This window comes from Ovis canadensis, chromosome 2 (assembly GCF_042477335.2).
Source record: "Ovis canadensis isolate MfBH-ARS-UI-01 breed Bighorn chromosome 2, ARS-UI_OviCan_v2, whole genome shotgun sequence".
Taxonomy (NCBI): Eukaryota; Metazoa; Chordata; class Mammalia; order Artiodactyla; family Bovidae; genus Ovis; species Ovis canadensis.
In genome coordinates this window covers 21,678,342-21,694,210 of record NC_091246.1, presented here as the reverse complement: position 1 = coordinate 21,694,210, position 15,869 = coordinate 21,678,342, and the positions used below count along the sequence as shown (strand labels likewise).

The window sequence follows — 15,869 nt, the reverse complement described above, 5'->3', positions numbered from 1 at the left end:
AGCAAAGCCCCCTCAGGGAGGAAGCAGAGCTGGGGAACGTGCCCACACCCACCGCTGCCTCCGGCACAAATGCCTCTTGTTTGCCTCTCCTTGGCCTGAAATAGACCCCAGCTGCTGCTGCTCCGCAGGTGATTCCTAAAGATGCACATCCTGCAAGAGCTATTGTCCTGCTGCTCTGGGGCTGCCTAAGTGTGCTCAGGAGCGTCAGACAGTGGGGCTGCCACGCCTGATGCTGGGGAGGGCCTGATGCTGGGGGAGGGCCTGATGCTGGGGGAGTACCTGTTGCTGGACTAGGGCCTGATGCTGGGGGAGGGCCTGATGCTGGACTAGGGCCTGATGTTGGGGGAGGACCTGATGCTGGGGGAGTGCCTGATGCTGGACTAGGGCCTGATGCTGGAGGAGGGCCTGATGGCGAACTAGGGTCTGATGGTTGGGGAAGGTCTGGTTCTGGACTAAGGCCCTTTGCTGGGTGAGGGTCTGATGCTGGAGGAGGGCCTGAATCTGGGGGGGAACATCTGATGCTGGACTAGGGCCTGATGCTAGGGGTGGTCCTGATGCTGGACTAAGGCCTGATGCTGGGGGAGGGTGTGATGCTGGAGGAGGGTCTGATGCTGGAGAATGGCCTTGATGCTAGGGGAGGGTCTGATGCTGGTAGAGGGCCCTGATACTGGGGTGGGAACCTCTGATGCTGGACTAGGGTCTGATGCTGGGGGAGGTCCTGATGCTCGACTAGGGCCTGATGCTGGGGGTTAAACATCTGATGCTGGTGGGAAGGTCTGATGATGGTGGGCAGTGTGCTGCCAGATATACACAGAGTTGTGATTATAAATATGAGAAATGTTTTTTTCATACTTTCCTGACCACCTTGCTATGTTCTTTTTTTCTGAAGCATAATTGCTGTGCAATATCGGTTTGATTTCTGCCATACATCAACATGAATTAGCCATAGGTGTACGTGTGTCCCCTCCCTCTTGAATCCCCTGCTACATTCTTGTTTCTATGGATATATGAATAATAAAGACTGTTGACCAAAACAACATAAAAAGCTCCCACACACAAGCATGCACACGCACACTCCCTAGTACATCATTCGGGTCCGCATCAGGGCTGCCCTCGGCCACCCCGCCCTGGGGTCCACGGTGAGCCTCGACACCTGCACTTTGTTCCCACCCTTGGCCCACTGCCCACGCCTCAGCAGCAGAGGGGCCTTGTCCCCGCAGGTGCTGAAGTGATGGAGCCTCTTGTCTCCATAGCCAAGGACATGAATACGAGGTCGGTCATCCTTTGGGGACCCCTATACTTCTGCCTTCTAGCCTTTCCATTGTATCCATCCGTTTCTCTTAACAGAATGTCCGTGTGATGAAACGGGCTCCCATTACCAGCTCTGTTCTGTTCTCATTGAGAGTACAGCTTACCCTTGGCACTCTTTATTGGCAGTGGGAAATTTTGCTTCAGTACTTTGTTGAAAGAAAGCAGTAAATAATACTGTAATAAAAATAGTTCAAAAGTAGACTGTACATACTTTGTCACATATTCAGGAAGTTCACAAAAGATTAATAGAAAAACAGAATGATAACAATGAATTGTACAAGGAAATTAAAGGCAGAACGCACATGTAAAGAGACATGCCGTCTCTGTCTACCAAGATATCAGCTGCATAATAAGGCACCATGATCTGAACGCATCTCTTGCTGGCTTTTTTAATGTGCTGCTGAAAAAGTAAAAGTTACATTTGCTGCTTATACTATCCAAAATGGCTATGTCATCAAAATCTAAAAATGTATGCCTAGGTCCATTCTTTAAACATGTTTACAAACAGATGTAAAAAGATGATTTACATCAGAAAAATAAGGCCTTTGTCAGAGCTGCACTATGCTGTCTGTCTGTTGGGGATGTGGCGCCCTCACTGTCCAGCTCGATGGCTCCGCAGCGGGTGCAGGGCATCGCGATTGGTCCTCGAAGAGTCTCACTGGAGAGGAGGGATCCAGGTCCAGAGACTAGGTTACAGGACAGATTTTAATAGTCATCTTCTAGTCATCCTTTCAGCCCAAATTTCATTAGAAGCTCACATTGAACACCCAGTACTTTTAAATCGCTTCATGCTGCAGACAAAAAGCATTTCTTCCTAGAAAAAAAGTACAGTTTAGGTCAGTCATTAAAATACAACAATTGGTTGAAATTAAGTTCGCTCATTTCAGAGTGATTGTTGGAGAGCTTGGTTACATTCTGGAAGGATAATACACACCGTTAAATGATGATTTTACAATTGCAGTAAAACCCCTTCTCTCATGGTTTAACATTTAAAAATTAAACAAGAATAATTAGAATAAATGCATCATTTACAAAAGTCCTATATTTGTTCATAGGATTTATACAGACAAGTATTACAGTACATTCATTTGAAAGACTAAAATCAGGTATCAGAACATGAACTGATCTGAAAGCATATTCATAACCTGGATATACAAGAAAAAGTAAGTATATAAATGAAGTCATAAGTTTACATAAATATAAGAAACATTAAAGTTTAAAATATTTTCTCTATGGTATTCATGAATTTTTCACTAATTAAAAACTCTGTAATAAAATATCTTAGGGTCCATATAACAAGTATTAACAGATTAAAGATTGCATTAAGTTCAAAATGTAGTCTTTATCGTATTCTGGACGCTGTATAATCACCTGCAGAAGTAGTGTGGATAAACAAACACACAGACGAGTCAGTCCTGGGACAGCGGCTGGTGCCTGAGCCCCTCCCCTCCAGACACACCCCCCTCCCCACCCCATTCTGGGCTTCAGCTGCTTTGAGAATGCAGAGAAATGTGAAGGACCAAGCAGATCAAGGAGAGAACTCTGTGGCTGACTTTATTCTGATATATAACTAAAAGCTGCTGGTAAAACTTAAAAAACCCAATCCAGCTTTTTAGCTGAGACATGAACAGGACAGAGCAAACAGCCTCCTGCTCTCAGAGCGGCTCAAGCAGGGCTGGGCTCCCAGGCTGGACCCACCAGAGGACCACCAAGAGCAGCACCTTCAAGGGAGGGTGGCCCTTCAGCGGTGGCCGACCCCCAGATGCCGGTGCACTTCTGTGTTAAACACTGGCCTCCAGATGGAGAGGCCCAGGGCAGGGGAGCATCGTGAACCCTGATGCTCTGGGCCCTGTTCCTTCCAAGAATGTGCACACAGGGCATGGCCGGCAACACTGCTGCTGTGGGAGGGACACCCATGCGCACGGACGCGAGGGAGACTCAGGTCGCGCTCTGACCACTCAGGCGGCAGCTGGGCGCCAAGGTCATGTTCGCTGCTGCTGAGGGCTCTCCCAGGCGCGACCTTCAGAAACCTGCTGACCCTCCACTCCTAGGGAGTGGCCTCCATGCCCCTGAAGGACCAGGCCCGCCTGTACTCACCCGAAGCTCAACAGGAGTAAGTCCTGACTGTAGCAGAATCCAGCCTCTGCGTCCCCACCATGCTGCCTGGTCCCACGAGTGCGGGAGGAAGAGTGCAAGCACAGACTGCGGTTAGTCGTGCAACATCACACGGGGCACGAGGACACACACACACCTGCAGCGCCCACTCCTACTGAGGGTCTGGGGAAACTTCTAGAGGGTGGATGAGCTGGAGAGAGTGAGCCTGGGGGCTGCCACGTGGGGGTCCCTGCCACCTGGCGGGGACGGGGCAGTCACACTAGAGCATCAAGGGCACATTCAATGACAGAAATGCCGACATGGGGACAGCTACTCCACAGCTACTCAGCTATTCACAGAGCTCCAGATTCACATACTTGACACAGTCTATTGTTACCCAGTTTTACACTTACCTCATTCCCTCAGCTGCCAGCTTTACGGGAAGAGGTACGAGATGACAAGACCACCATCAAATGTGAAACCTCGAGCCCCACCTCTCTGTGGTCCCTTCGACTGGACCGGCTGCAGACGGGGTGCTGTGCATGGCCAGCCACGAGGACATGAGGGACGCCCGCAAGTAAGGAGCCTGCTCGCCTCATTGTCAGTTTCAGGAGCCCTGTGCCTCTTGTCTTGAAAGTGATGGAAGGATGATTATAAAGGAATCCCAGTGGATTCAGTGCCTGTGTTTAGGGATATGTGTGTGTGTGTGTGTGTGTGTGTGTGTGTGTGTTCTGGTAGGCAGGTTTCTCTGGATCTGGTGTTAAGGTGGACATATAACTCTGTGTGTGTGTGTGTGTGTGCGCGCGTGCACAAATGGGTTGTTCTTTGCTCTGTTGCTACATGTGGCAAATTCCAGGATGTTCTGGTGGCTTCATAGAGAACAATTCAAAGTACGAGGATTTTCTTTCTGACCACAGTGGGTAATCTCAGCTCTGTCAACCAGAGACAACATTGACTACAAGGAAAATGCCTTACCTATAAAACGTGAAAAAATATTTTAGTATTCCAGAAAAAATATCACTTGAATATAGTTTAACATTTATGGCATCATAGTTGTGAGAATCAGTTTGTTTCTCAAAACTATTTTCTTTCTATTAAGCCCCAATTTGTCTCAAAGGTATTCTTTTACTTGCTAAATTTATGCAGCCAATGCATCCACTTTCAGAGAATTTTTGAGGGTTGGTGAATCTCAGATTTTCACGTTCTGTGGAAACCCAGGGAGAGCACTGCGGGCTCACCATGGACGTGCTCCGTGAGGAGTGGAGGCCGAGGCCGCTGGGACCATCCGCGTCCCTGTTGGTCATCGCAGTGTCCTGGGCTTGCGGGGACTCCCCTCGGGCATCATGTACCTCCTGGTCTAAATGCTGTCTTTCCCCTTCCCCTTGGTGGACACTGTCATGTGCCAGCTCGCAGGGGAAGCTGAGTCAGCAGGTTTGCTGAGCTGTGTGTGTCCTGAAGCCTCCCCGTGGGGCTCGTCCCCAGCTCCAGGCTCTGAGCTGAGCAGCGCTGCAGGAGTAGGGCATGGTGTTGGTGAAGGGGAGCCCAGCGAACCCTTGTAGGAGGTGCTGGGCTGTGCGGACGGTCAGTCTCAGAAAACAAGGCCACACCTGTTGTCTCGGTGGTGTCACATGTGTAGCATTTGATGGGAAGAAGCTCACACAGCCATCTTGTTAGGAAAGACAGCTTGACCGTGGTGCTCATGTCCTGCTTTAAAGTGCCCGTGGTCATCCACAGATGGTGTGTCTTTCTCTTGGGCGTGTCTGTTCCCCATAGAATTCACTGTATTTCCGAATGTCTTTCTCCTGTGACTCTAATTTTAAGGCGGGGAAGCATGCCACATCAGTTTACTTCGCTAAGCAAGTGTTTTAACGAATTGCACTTGGGGACTCAAATTTGATCCTCGAGGGGGCAGAGGCAGTCCTAGCTAAGTAGCCCTGCGGGGCGGGCCAAGCAGGGTCATCGCAGCAGAGCAGGCAGCCCCCCAGGCTCGTTTCTGAAGCTGTCTCTGTAAAGAGAGGTTTCAGCTGAAAGTGAGCCGGTGACAGCAGAGTGATGCGATATCTTATAGCCGAGGAAGGAAATAAACCCCAGCAGAAGCCAAGCGATTCTTCCATTTGCTTCTGGATGGTGGTTGTGGTTGGGATGCAAACTCCAGGCATGTGGTACATGCTCGTTCCCCTGGGATATGGGAATTTAAAAAGTTTGCCTTTTTTAAAAAACTCTCCTTGAGCTATTAAGGGGCTTCCCTGGTAGCTCAGACGGTAAAGCGTCTGCCAGCAATGTGGGATTTCTGGGTTTGATCCCTGGGAGATCCAAGATCCCCTGAAGAAGGAAATGGTAACCCACTCTAGTACTCTTGCCTGGAAAATTCCATGGACGGAGGAGCCTGCTAGGCTACAGTCCATGGGGTCGCAAAAAGTTGCACACGACTGAGAGAATTCACTTTCACTTTTTGAGCTATTAAGATACATGTTGTGTTTTCTGGTATAATTATTCCTCAGTTCAGTTCAGTTCAGTTGCTCAGTCATGTCCGACTCTTTGCGACCCCATGAATCGCAGCATGCCAGGCCTCCCTGTCCATCACCATTTCCCGGAGTTCACTCAGACTCACGTCCATCGAGTCCGTGATGCCATCCAGCCATCTCATCCTCGGTCGTCCCCTTCTCCTCCTGCCCCCAATCCCTCCCAGCATCAGTCTTTTCCAATGAGTCAACTCTTCGCATGAGGTGGCCAAAGTACTGGAGTTTCAGCTTTAGCATCATTCCTTCCAAAGAAATCTGAGGGCTGATCTCCTTCAGAATGGACTGGTTGGATCTCCTTGCAGTCCAAGGGACTCTCAAGAGTCTTCTCCAACACCACAGTTCAAAAGCATCAATTCTTCGGTGCTCAGCCTTCTTCACAGTCCAACTCTCACATCCATACATGACCACAGGAAAAACCATAGCCTTGACTAGACGGACCTTAGTCGGCAAAGTAATGTCTCTGCTTTTGAATATGCTATCTAGGTTGGTCATAACTTTTCTTCCAAGGAGTAAGTGTCTTTTAATTTCATGGCTGCAGTCACCATCTGCAGTGATTTTGGAGCCCAAAAAAATAAAGTCTGACACTGTTTCCACTGTTTCCCCATCTATTTCCCATGAAGTGATGGGACCGGATGCCATGATCTTCGTTTTCTGAATGTTGAGCTTTAAGCCAACTTTTTCACTCTCCTCTTTCACTTTCATCAAGAGGCTTTTTAGCTCCTCTTCACTTTCTGCCATAAGGGTGGTGTCATCTGCATATCTGAGGTTATTGCTATTTCTCCCGGCAATCTTGATTCCAGCTTGTGTTTCTTCCAGTCCAGCATTTCTCATGATGGACTCTGCATAGAAGTTAAATAAGCAGGGTGACAATATACAGCCTTGATGTACTCCTTTTCCTATTTGGAACGAGTCTGTTGTTCCATGTCCAGTTCTAACTGTTGCTTCCTGGCCTGCATACAGATATCTCAAGAGGCAGGTTAGGTGGTCTGGTATTCCCATCTCTTGAAGAATTTTCCACATTTTGTTGTGATCCACACAGTCACAGGCTTTGGCATAGTCAATAAAGCAGAAATAGATGTTTTTCTGGAACTCTCTTGCTTTTTCCATGATCCAGCGGATGTTGGCAATTTGATCTCTGGTTCCTCTGCCTTTTCTAAAACCAGCTTGAACATCAGGAAGTTCATGGTTCACGTATTGCTGAAGCCTGGCTTGGAGAATTTTGAGCATTACTTTACTAGCATGTGAGATGAGTGCAGTTGTGCGGTAGTTTGAGCATTCTTTGGCATTGCCTTTCTTTGGAATTGGAATGAAAACTGACCTTTTCCAGTCCTGTGGCCACTGCTGAGTTTTCCAAATTTGCTGGCATATTGAGTGCAGCACTTTCACAGCATCATCTTTCAGGATTTGAAACAGCTGAACTGGAATTCCATCAGCTCCACTAGCTTTGTTCCTAGTGATGCTTTCTAAGGCCCACTTGACTTCACTTTCCAAGATGTCTGGCTGTAGATTATATTTACTATTCTAGGAAACCTAAGGTTGACTTAAAGGAACAGTTACTTGAAAGTTGATGTGAAGCATTTTGAGCTTTAACCATACATAGACTTACTGTCTTAAGTAAAGTCTGATGCTATTTGAGTGTATTGAAAAGCCACTGTGTATCTTTAGGGAATTCCCTAGCAGTCCAGTAGCTAGCACTCTGCACTTCCACTGCAGGAGGTCTGGGGTTTGATTCCTGATTGGAGAACTAGGGTCCTGCAAGCCACACAGCGGCTTAGTCAAAAAAGAATAACCAGTATCTTAATTTAGCACATAGCTAGTTAGCTGAACAGCAGTGTAGGATAGAAACAGCCCCCATCCAGCCCTCTCCTTGCTTGCTGTTATAGCATTCTGTGTTGAAAGTCTGTGTTGCTCTTTGTGTGTCTATTGTGAAACGGTGTGCATTCCTGAAGCTCTCTCAGGGACAGATTCCTCTGCTCAGATCTCGGTGTGGTTTCCTCTTCTGTGTATCTGTCCTCACTGTTTAGAAAGGGAAGAGTGGATGTTTTTCCTTGACTACCCTCCTCCCTTGGATGTGCAGACTTCTGAATCCTTTAAGGTTGGCAATAACTCTTTCATCGGGAAGAAGGTGATTCTATAAGGAATTGCGGGGACTCATTCAGCATTTCATGACTCAGGTGTTCTTTGTAATATGTCTGAACTCTCATTAAGTAGATGGTTTAGAAGATTAAAGGAAAATGGTGAGATACATACTATTTCACTTTTCAAATTTATAAAGAGAATAAATACTTAGGTTAACTAGTTTTATACCAGTGTGTACTAGTGATTCTTGAATTTTGAATGTTTCGTTACTTGTAGGCATGAGTTGCTGGAGGAAGCCGGGAGACAAGGCTTGCCTTCGCACAGTGGGCCGGGCCAACTGTTGTGGTCTGGCTGGAGGTGTGTAGGCGCCCCACCCCCACCCGCACCTGCACCCCCTTCCTGGGCTGGGTGTGTCACTCCCTCCACAGCCACGCATAACCTCCTGCCTCCTGTCTCCCGTCCCCAGCTCTGGGTCGGGATCCCGGCCTGGTAGGTGGCTGCTTGCCAAGCCAAGAAGCGGCGAAGGGCGGCGCCATCATGTCCACCCTGTCGCCCTGTTAGACACGGAGATCCAGCGTGAGATCGGCATCAGCAACCCGCTGCACCGGCTGAAGCTGCGGCTGGCGATCCAGAAGAGCATGTCCCTGACTGGCCGCTCCGCCCAGTCCAGAAGGGTATGCCTCCCTCCTTCCCTAGGGAGAGTTCGCGCCCGGTTTGTGTTGCTTCCGGGGTTCTCTATACAGACATCCAGCTTAAAGTTCTAGCATTCAAAACCATGACAGCTTTTCATTTGCAGCAGTAGTGTTGTTAAAAGATAGATGATTGAATACTTCAGACAGATTATTTTTGTAACAGCTGGGCTGCAGTGACATTAATAGAGAAATGGGAGTTTTTGAAAACATAAAAAAGGGACTTTTGAAAATGTGAAAATTGTAAAAAAAAAAAAAGGAAGTTTTTGAAAATGTATTAAAAGAAATGTAAATATAAATGTCAAGAAAGTGAAAGAGAAAAGGCTTAGCCCCCAGGCTGCATTGTTTTTCCCTTATTTGCCTCGTCCGGCCTGTCTTCTTCGGCAGTTTCCTTTTCGGGAGCTGTAGACCCTGGGCTCCCAGGGTTTTAAGAGTCCGTACATCCGCAAGGTCACACCAAGTCGTATCGTGCTCATCCAAGTTTCCTCCACGTGGGAAGACCTTGAAAGTCCTGTAAGAGGGTCCTCCCAGGTGGAAAAATTAAAACGCATCTGGTGGAAATGTGGATTGTTGCCAGGAGATCAGGGCCGGCCAGCTCCTCACTTCTCGAGTGCAGACTCAGGACACAGCTCAGTCCCCACGCTCGGTGTGTCCACTCTGGAGAGGAACCCTGGGGAGGAGACGTGACCTCCCAGATGTACCTGCCCTGAGGAGCAGGTGGAGCCTGACTCAGGCTCATGGTTATTTCACACAAAAAGCGTGAAGGCTTTCTCGTCCGTTTGTCTTCCTTGTTTCTAAGTGTGAGCGTGAGGGTGGTCAACTCACCCCTCACTGATGCACTTGTTCTCAGTGTTATCTGCTCTGCTCTCTGTGCCCCAGAGGGTTCACTAGAGCCACCTTTTTAGAAATGAAGGTGCTGAGGGTTCCCCGGAGGTTTTAATTAAAGTACCTCAGTAAAGGGAGCATTTTATGAGTTAAGTTTAATGGGTGGTGAACTCAAGCAGCATCCCACCCCCAACCCCACCCCACCCCACCCCATGAGGATGGGGTTGGGGGCGGGGCATCGGCAGAACCCTTGATGAGCTCCTGGGGACGGGGAAGGTGGCAGGAAGGAGGGGGAGGGCTGTTCCTTGTGGGGTGTCCACAGACTGTACCTCACCCCTCCCTGATGAGCACTTAGGCCGTTTCCAAACACTTGCCACTGTTCTGGAGAAAGCAATCATTACCCAGCTCCTACTCAATTTCGTAGAATATGTTTCTAGAATTGGAGTGTAAACATCTGCTTTATTCATTCCATCCTCCGTTATCCACCCATCCATCCATCCATCTGTTCATCCATCAGTCCACTCACCAATTCATCCAACCACCCACCCATCCACTCACTAATTCATCCATCCACCCACCCATCCACTCACTAATTCATCTATCCATCCATCCACCTGTTCATCCAGTCAGCCAGTCATCTGTCCATCCATCTATCTACTCACTAATCCATTTATCCACCCATCCATCCATCCTCCATCTATCAATCCATCCATCTATCCAACCACCCATCCATCCATCCACTCATTTATCCATCCATCCATCCATTTATACAAGCTTCCTCCCTCCCTCCCCCGATCCCTTCCTTCCATCCTTTGTTCCTCAGTAGAACTTTATGTTTTTGTGCAGATTGGTATTTTATTCCTCTTAAGTTTAATCATAGGGTATTTCTATTCCCCCACCACCTTGCTCTTTTGGATTGCATCCTTTCCTCACTGCAGTTTCCAGCAGTTACACTGATTCTTTTGCCAACAGTAACTCTGGAGAGTTGTTAGCATCTCACTCCCTGACTGAGCTGTTCGATTTATCACTATGTTTCAGCTGCTACTTTCGGGTTTTTCAGGTAGCCATCATATCATCTTTAATCAGTGGCTATTTTATTTCCCTCTTTCAGCAACCACAATTATTATGGAATTTTCTTGTCTGATAGCACATTCTAGAACTTTCAGAGCATTGATAATTAATAGAGGTGATCACAGCATCCTTGACTTGTCCCTGACTTTAATAAGACCACTTGTAACACATCACTATTCAGTGTGATTTTGGCCCTTGGCTTGAAATAGATGTTTCTATAGATGTTTTTAAAGAGTTTTTAGTGGGAAGATGTTCAGTTCTATCATTGGAAAAGACTCTGATACTGGGAGGGATTGGGGGCAGGAGAAGAGGACGACAGAGGATGAGATGGCTGGATGGCATCACTGACTCGATGGTCGTGAGTTTGAGTGAACTCTGGGAGATGGTGATGGACAGGGAGGCCTGGCATGCTGCGATTCACGGGGTCGCAAAGAGTCGGACACAACTGAGCGACTGAACTGAACTGAACTGAACCATAGAATGCCACACGGTATAAAAAGACAATTTTTCTGACTGTAACATAGAACATAACTTTTGAGAAGAAGTGGAGTTTTCTGACAACCTGTGACCACATATCAGCTCTTATGCTTCCATAGATCCTGCTGGGACTCCCTATCCTCACTCTCTGAGGATGAGAGGCCTGACTCTGCCTCGCTGGATTGAGCCAAGATCATGGTCCCCAGAATTCACAAAGAGGGCTAGGCCTGGTGTGGCATAGTTGGCCAGGTGATCTGGAGAGGAGGAGGCAGAGTGTGGAGGAGATGGCTGCAGCCATGGTGAATGATGATAAGGTAGGGGAGGGAGAGGACAAGAGAGGGCTGGCTTCTGAAGAGCTCTCTCAGGCAGAGCCGGATATCATCACTTAAAGCAGTGGTCCTCAAACATGCTTAGAGGCGGGGCCTAATTTAAAAAGTAAGAACTTGCATTTCTAGAGAGCTTTCCCCCAAAGATTCTAAGATTTCACCAAGTATAAAGCAGATGCCATGGAATCTGTGTTTCTGTTTAACAAGTGATGTTATGCTGGATAGAATACAACTAGTCTAAAAATAGGATAAGGGACTTCTAGAATCATGTTTAGTATACAGATAACCCAATCCAGAGTACACGGAATACTGGAATGCATGGAGATACAACAAAAATCTTACTGAACATCTGCAGCAAGCACAGCTGCTGCTGCTGCATTGCTTCAGTCGTGTCCAACTCTGTGTGACCCCGTAGATGGCAGCCCATGAGGCTCTGCCGTCCGTAGGATTCTCCAGGCAAGAACACTGGAGTGGGTTCCCATTTCCTTCTCCAATGCATGACAATGAAAAGTGAAAGTGAAGTCGGTCAGTCGTGTCTGACTCTTAGCGACCCCATGGACTGCAGCCTACCAGGCTCCTCCGCCCATGGGATCTTCCAGACAAGAGTACTGGAGTGGGCTGCCATTGCCTTCTTCGGCAGCAAGCACAGACAAGGTGGTAAACAAAAATCCAAAATATCTTAATTTTATCCTCTATGAAAGCATTAAGCCTCTGCTACTTAGTTGTTCAGGTTTTTAAGAGTTAAAGTGAAGTCACTCAGTCGTGTCCGACTCTTTGCAACCCCATGGATGGTAGCCTACCAGGCTCCATGGTCCATGGGATTTTCCAGGCAAGAATACTGGAGTGGGTTGCCATTTCCTTCTCCAGGGGATCTTCCCAACCCAGGGATCGAACCCGGGTCTCCTGCATTGCAGACAGACACTTTACCGTCTGAGCCACTAGGAAAGAGTTAAGACATGGCCAAAGAGTTAATATTGTACTCTTCAACACTTTTGACAAACTGGAGGTGAAAAGCACATTGCCTGCTGCCACCTGGTGGCAGAACCATATATTTAACCAAGACTGGCAACTAGCCTGAAGACGGGTCCTTGGAGAAATAGCCATTAAGTAACTTGGAAAAAATCACTTGAAATCTTTAGGACTCTACTCCTTCTTTTTTTTTTTTTTTTAATATTTTTTTGATGTGGACCATTTTTAAAGTCTTTATTGAATTTGTTAGTATATTGTTTCTGTTTTATGTTTTAGTTTTCCGGCCGCAAGGCATATGGGATCCTAGCTCCCTGGCCAGGGATTGAACCTGCACCCCTTGCATCGGAAGGTCTTAACCACTGGACCAGCAGGGAAGTCCCTCTACTCCTTTTTAAAAAGGATTATTACTTAAATTACAATGTTGATACAAGCAATCAAATACAAGAGCTTTCAAAGGTATAAAATAGTAAATATCCTTGTGCATGCTAAATTGGCTTCAGTCGAGTCTGATTCTTTGTGATTCTATGGACTGTAGCCTGCCAGGCTCCTCTGTCCACAGAATTCTCCAGGCAAGAATAATGGAGTGGGTAGCCATTCCCTTCTCCAAGGGATCTTCCAGACCCAGGGATCGAACCCTGTTCTGCATTGCAGGCAGATTCTTTACCACGTGAGCCACCAAGGAAGCTTCCCCCACAAAAAAAATTCTTATAGCCCAGCAAACGTTCTGCCATTTAGTAGTGAGGGCCAAACTTATTTTTCCAGGGTTATTCTTTTTTTCTCTTGATTACGATTGTGGGCTGGTAGCTTGTGAACGTGTAGTAGATGATCAGAAACTGGAAATGTGGTCAATGAAAGAGGTCTTGGCCATCTTCCCTTTCATCTATTCCATTTTCTCTAGGGTGAAGCCACCTCTCTGAATCAGAACAAGCTATTGGGAAGGTGTCAGATGACTGGAGCTCTTGGGAAAGATAGATCTCACCAATAGCTGGAGAATCTGGTTATCTACATGGTAAGAATTAAAAGGTTCTATAAAGGTCTTCTATCTTCTCAATATCTTCTCCAGCACTCTGAAGTGTGGGTGGAATAGGGGTGTCTTGAGTTGACCTGGCACCATTTCCCTGTTAAAAAAAAAGAATTAGAGGCCCAAAGTGGAGTTACTTGTGCTAAAAGGAAGACTTAATACTTGACCTTATGGCAGTCACAATCTTCTCCAAGAAGGTAATTCTAACTGGTCAGTGTGAATTTTGCGGTCAGCACCAATGAGGTAAACCTTTCATCCTTGAAAGGAAGATGAAGTAAACTGGCACAAAGATCCCTTCATCCACTATGGACAGGCTACCTAAGTTTGAAATAATCTTTGTCTTTGACTTCCTGATCTTACCTTTAAAAATCTCTTTCTATAGCCTTTTGGAGCTCCCCTCTACTTGCTAAACAGGATGCTGCCCAATTCATGAATTACTCAATAAAGCTAATTAGATATTTTAACATTTACTCAGTTGGAGCAACATCCCTGAGATTCTTCTAGTTTTCCTATCTCTGTGTTGATTTCATTATCAAGCCTGGTAACAAGAAAGCTCCAACAGTTTCAGGCCTCACAATAAATTCAGAAGATAAGTAAACTGCTTCAGTCCTATTATTCCAAGCAATTCAGCCCAATTAAACTATCCACTGTTAAGAGTAGAACTTTGGGTTTGGGAATGGGACTTACTATTTGAATTAAGACAATCCTTGAAGAGGGAAGTGAAGTCAGCTTCCTTCAAGACATATGGAATGAAGGGGTCTAACTGGATATAAATAATCATATGAATAAAGTCCTGGTTGTGTTCTACTCAGGTGAGAGAGGGGAAGTGGATGCTGAGTAGGCAACCAACAACATTCTCTTAGACCAGGAATTGATTTAGCACAATACAACACACATTGATAACACTCAAATGAAATTCAACTAGTGTCAGGCAATCAGTAACCAACAGTGGGGATCACAGCAGACAGGAATAAAATAACCACTCAGCTCTAGGCAATGTGGCCATGCAAAAATATAAACCTAGTGTTGCTAGACTTTCAACATTTTCAAGAGAAGTTGGTAATCTATCTATCTATATATTTTTTGGCCATGCCATGTGACATATGGGAACTTAGTCCCCTGATTAGGGATTGAACATATAGCCTGCATTGGAAGCATGGAGTCTTAACCACTGGTCCGCCAGAGAAGTCCTAAAATATCTTAAAAGGCAGTCAATAATGTCCAAAATAAACAAAGCATACTTGTCGGCCAAGTACAGCTTGTGACTTTCACCTTTACAAACTTTGGGCTAGAATCAGTGCATGCCATTCAGTGGTTCTGTGCATGCAAGATTTGCCAAGAGCAAAGAAGTCAGAGTCATTTCATACAATGCTTTCCCTGACAGGTCCCCAAACATGGTTCTCAGGCTTCTGCTTCACCCAGAGTTCATTTGGAGCCAGTTGCCTCTTTACCGCTGGGCAAAGTGTTCTAGTATCAGGAATTCTAGTATCAGGAAACATGAACGCTTGTTTCCCACTGTTTACATTCTGACTTTACTGGGTAGTTTTTTATACCTCTGTGAGGCATACAGCTTTTCATCAATAAATTAGTTTGATAACCTTCCTATCATTAAAACACATTCAGTTTAATTGAGTGGAAAATAGCAGTTTGTTATTAACTAAAAAATCAATGCTTAATTAGCTTAAAATAGACGAGTGTTATTATCAGAATCAACTTATTGATTTATGTTTATCTATTCCCTGGTCAATTTCTTGTTGAAAAGATACACAAAGGTAGTAACTGTCCATCCCGTTTGCACATTAGAATCCAGTGGGGGTGGGGGAGGGTTGGGAATTTTTTTTTTTTTTTTTAATAAAATGTGGATGCCCAGGCCCTACACAAGAGGGACCAAAACTCCCCAAGTGATTTTAATGTGTAGAGAGAGCTGTCATACATTTCCCTGTAATAGCCACAACCTTCTAAACTCACCGAATCTCTTGGGTTTTCTCCAGAACTTTTCATTTCAGCAAAAAGGGGCTCACAGTAATTTTTCCGAGGTGTCTGAAACTTAGTCCTTTCCCCTGGAGATTGACGGCGCCATTATCCAATCGCCAGTCTGAGCAGAACCAATAATAGCTAACAGAACAATAGGCATTGTAAACAAAAGGTACTCAGTTAAAAAAAAAAGGAGGGGGTACGCTTAAGGGCTTCCCTGGTGGCTCAGCTGGTAAAGAATCCTCCTGCAGTGCGGGAGACTCTGGTTCGATGTCCTGGAGAAGGGAACGGCTACCCACTCCAGTATTTTGGCCTGGAGAATTCCATGGACTGTATAGCTCATGGGGTCACAAAGGGTCGAACACGACTGAGCAATTTTCACTATTCACAGTAAAAAAAAAAAAAAAAAAAAAAAAGAAAGAAAAACAGGTCGCAGTAGCAATGGTTAACAAACGGGAAAAAAATCTGGGACGTTTCCTCTGACGTCAGCGAGGCCTCTACGAAGCGGCCG

The 15,869-nt window shown here is 46.3% G+C and overlaps 1 protein-coding gene and 1 long non-coding RNA gene across 2 annotated transcripts; one reads left to right on the top strand and one right to left on the bottom strand.

Annotated features, from left to right (window-relative positions):
• Positions 1-1,426: 1,426 nt before the first annotated feature.
• LOC138433259 (uncharacterized) lies at positions 1,427-4,436 on the bottom strand. The gene is made up of 2 exons (XR_011254221.1): positions 3,409-4,436; positions 1,427-2,125 (listed from the first exon to the last, which is right to left on the bottom strand). It is a non-coding gene; the product is annotated as an uncharacterized lncRNA (long non-coding RNA).
• Positions 4,437-4,644: 208 nt separating this feature from the next.
• Positions 4,645-13,974, top strand: LOC138434566 (liprin-alpha-1-like). The gene is made up of 4 exons (XM_069579381.1): positions 4,645-4,760; positions 8,283-8,363; positions 8,473-8,680; positions 13,262-13,974. Exons 1-4 carry the CDS (start codon positions 4,645-4,647, stop codon positions 13,346-13,348), a joined length of 492 nt encoding a protein of 163 aa, XP_069435482.1. The 3' UTR covers positions 13,349-13,974.
• Positions 13,975-15,869: the final 1,895 nt, after the last annotated feature.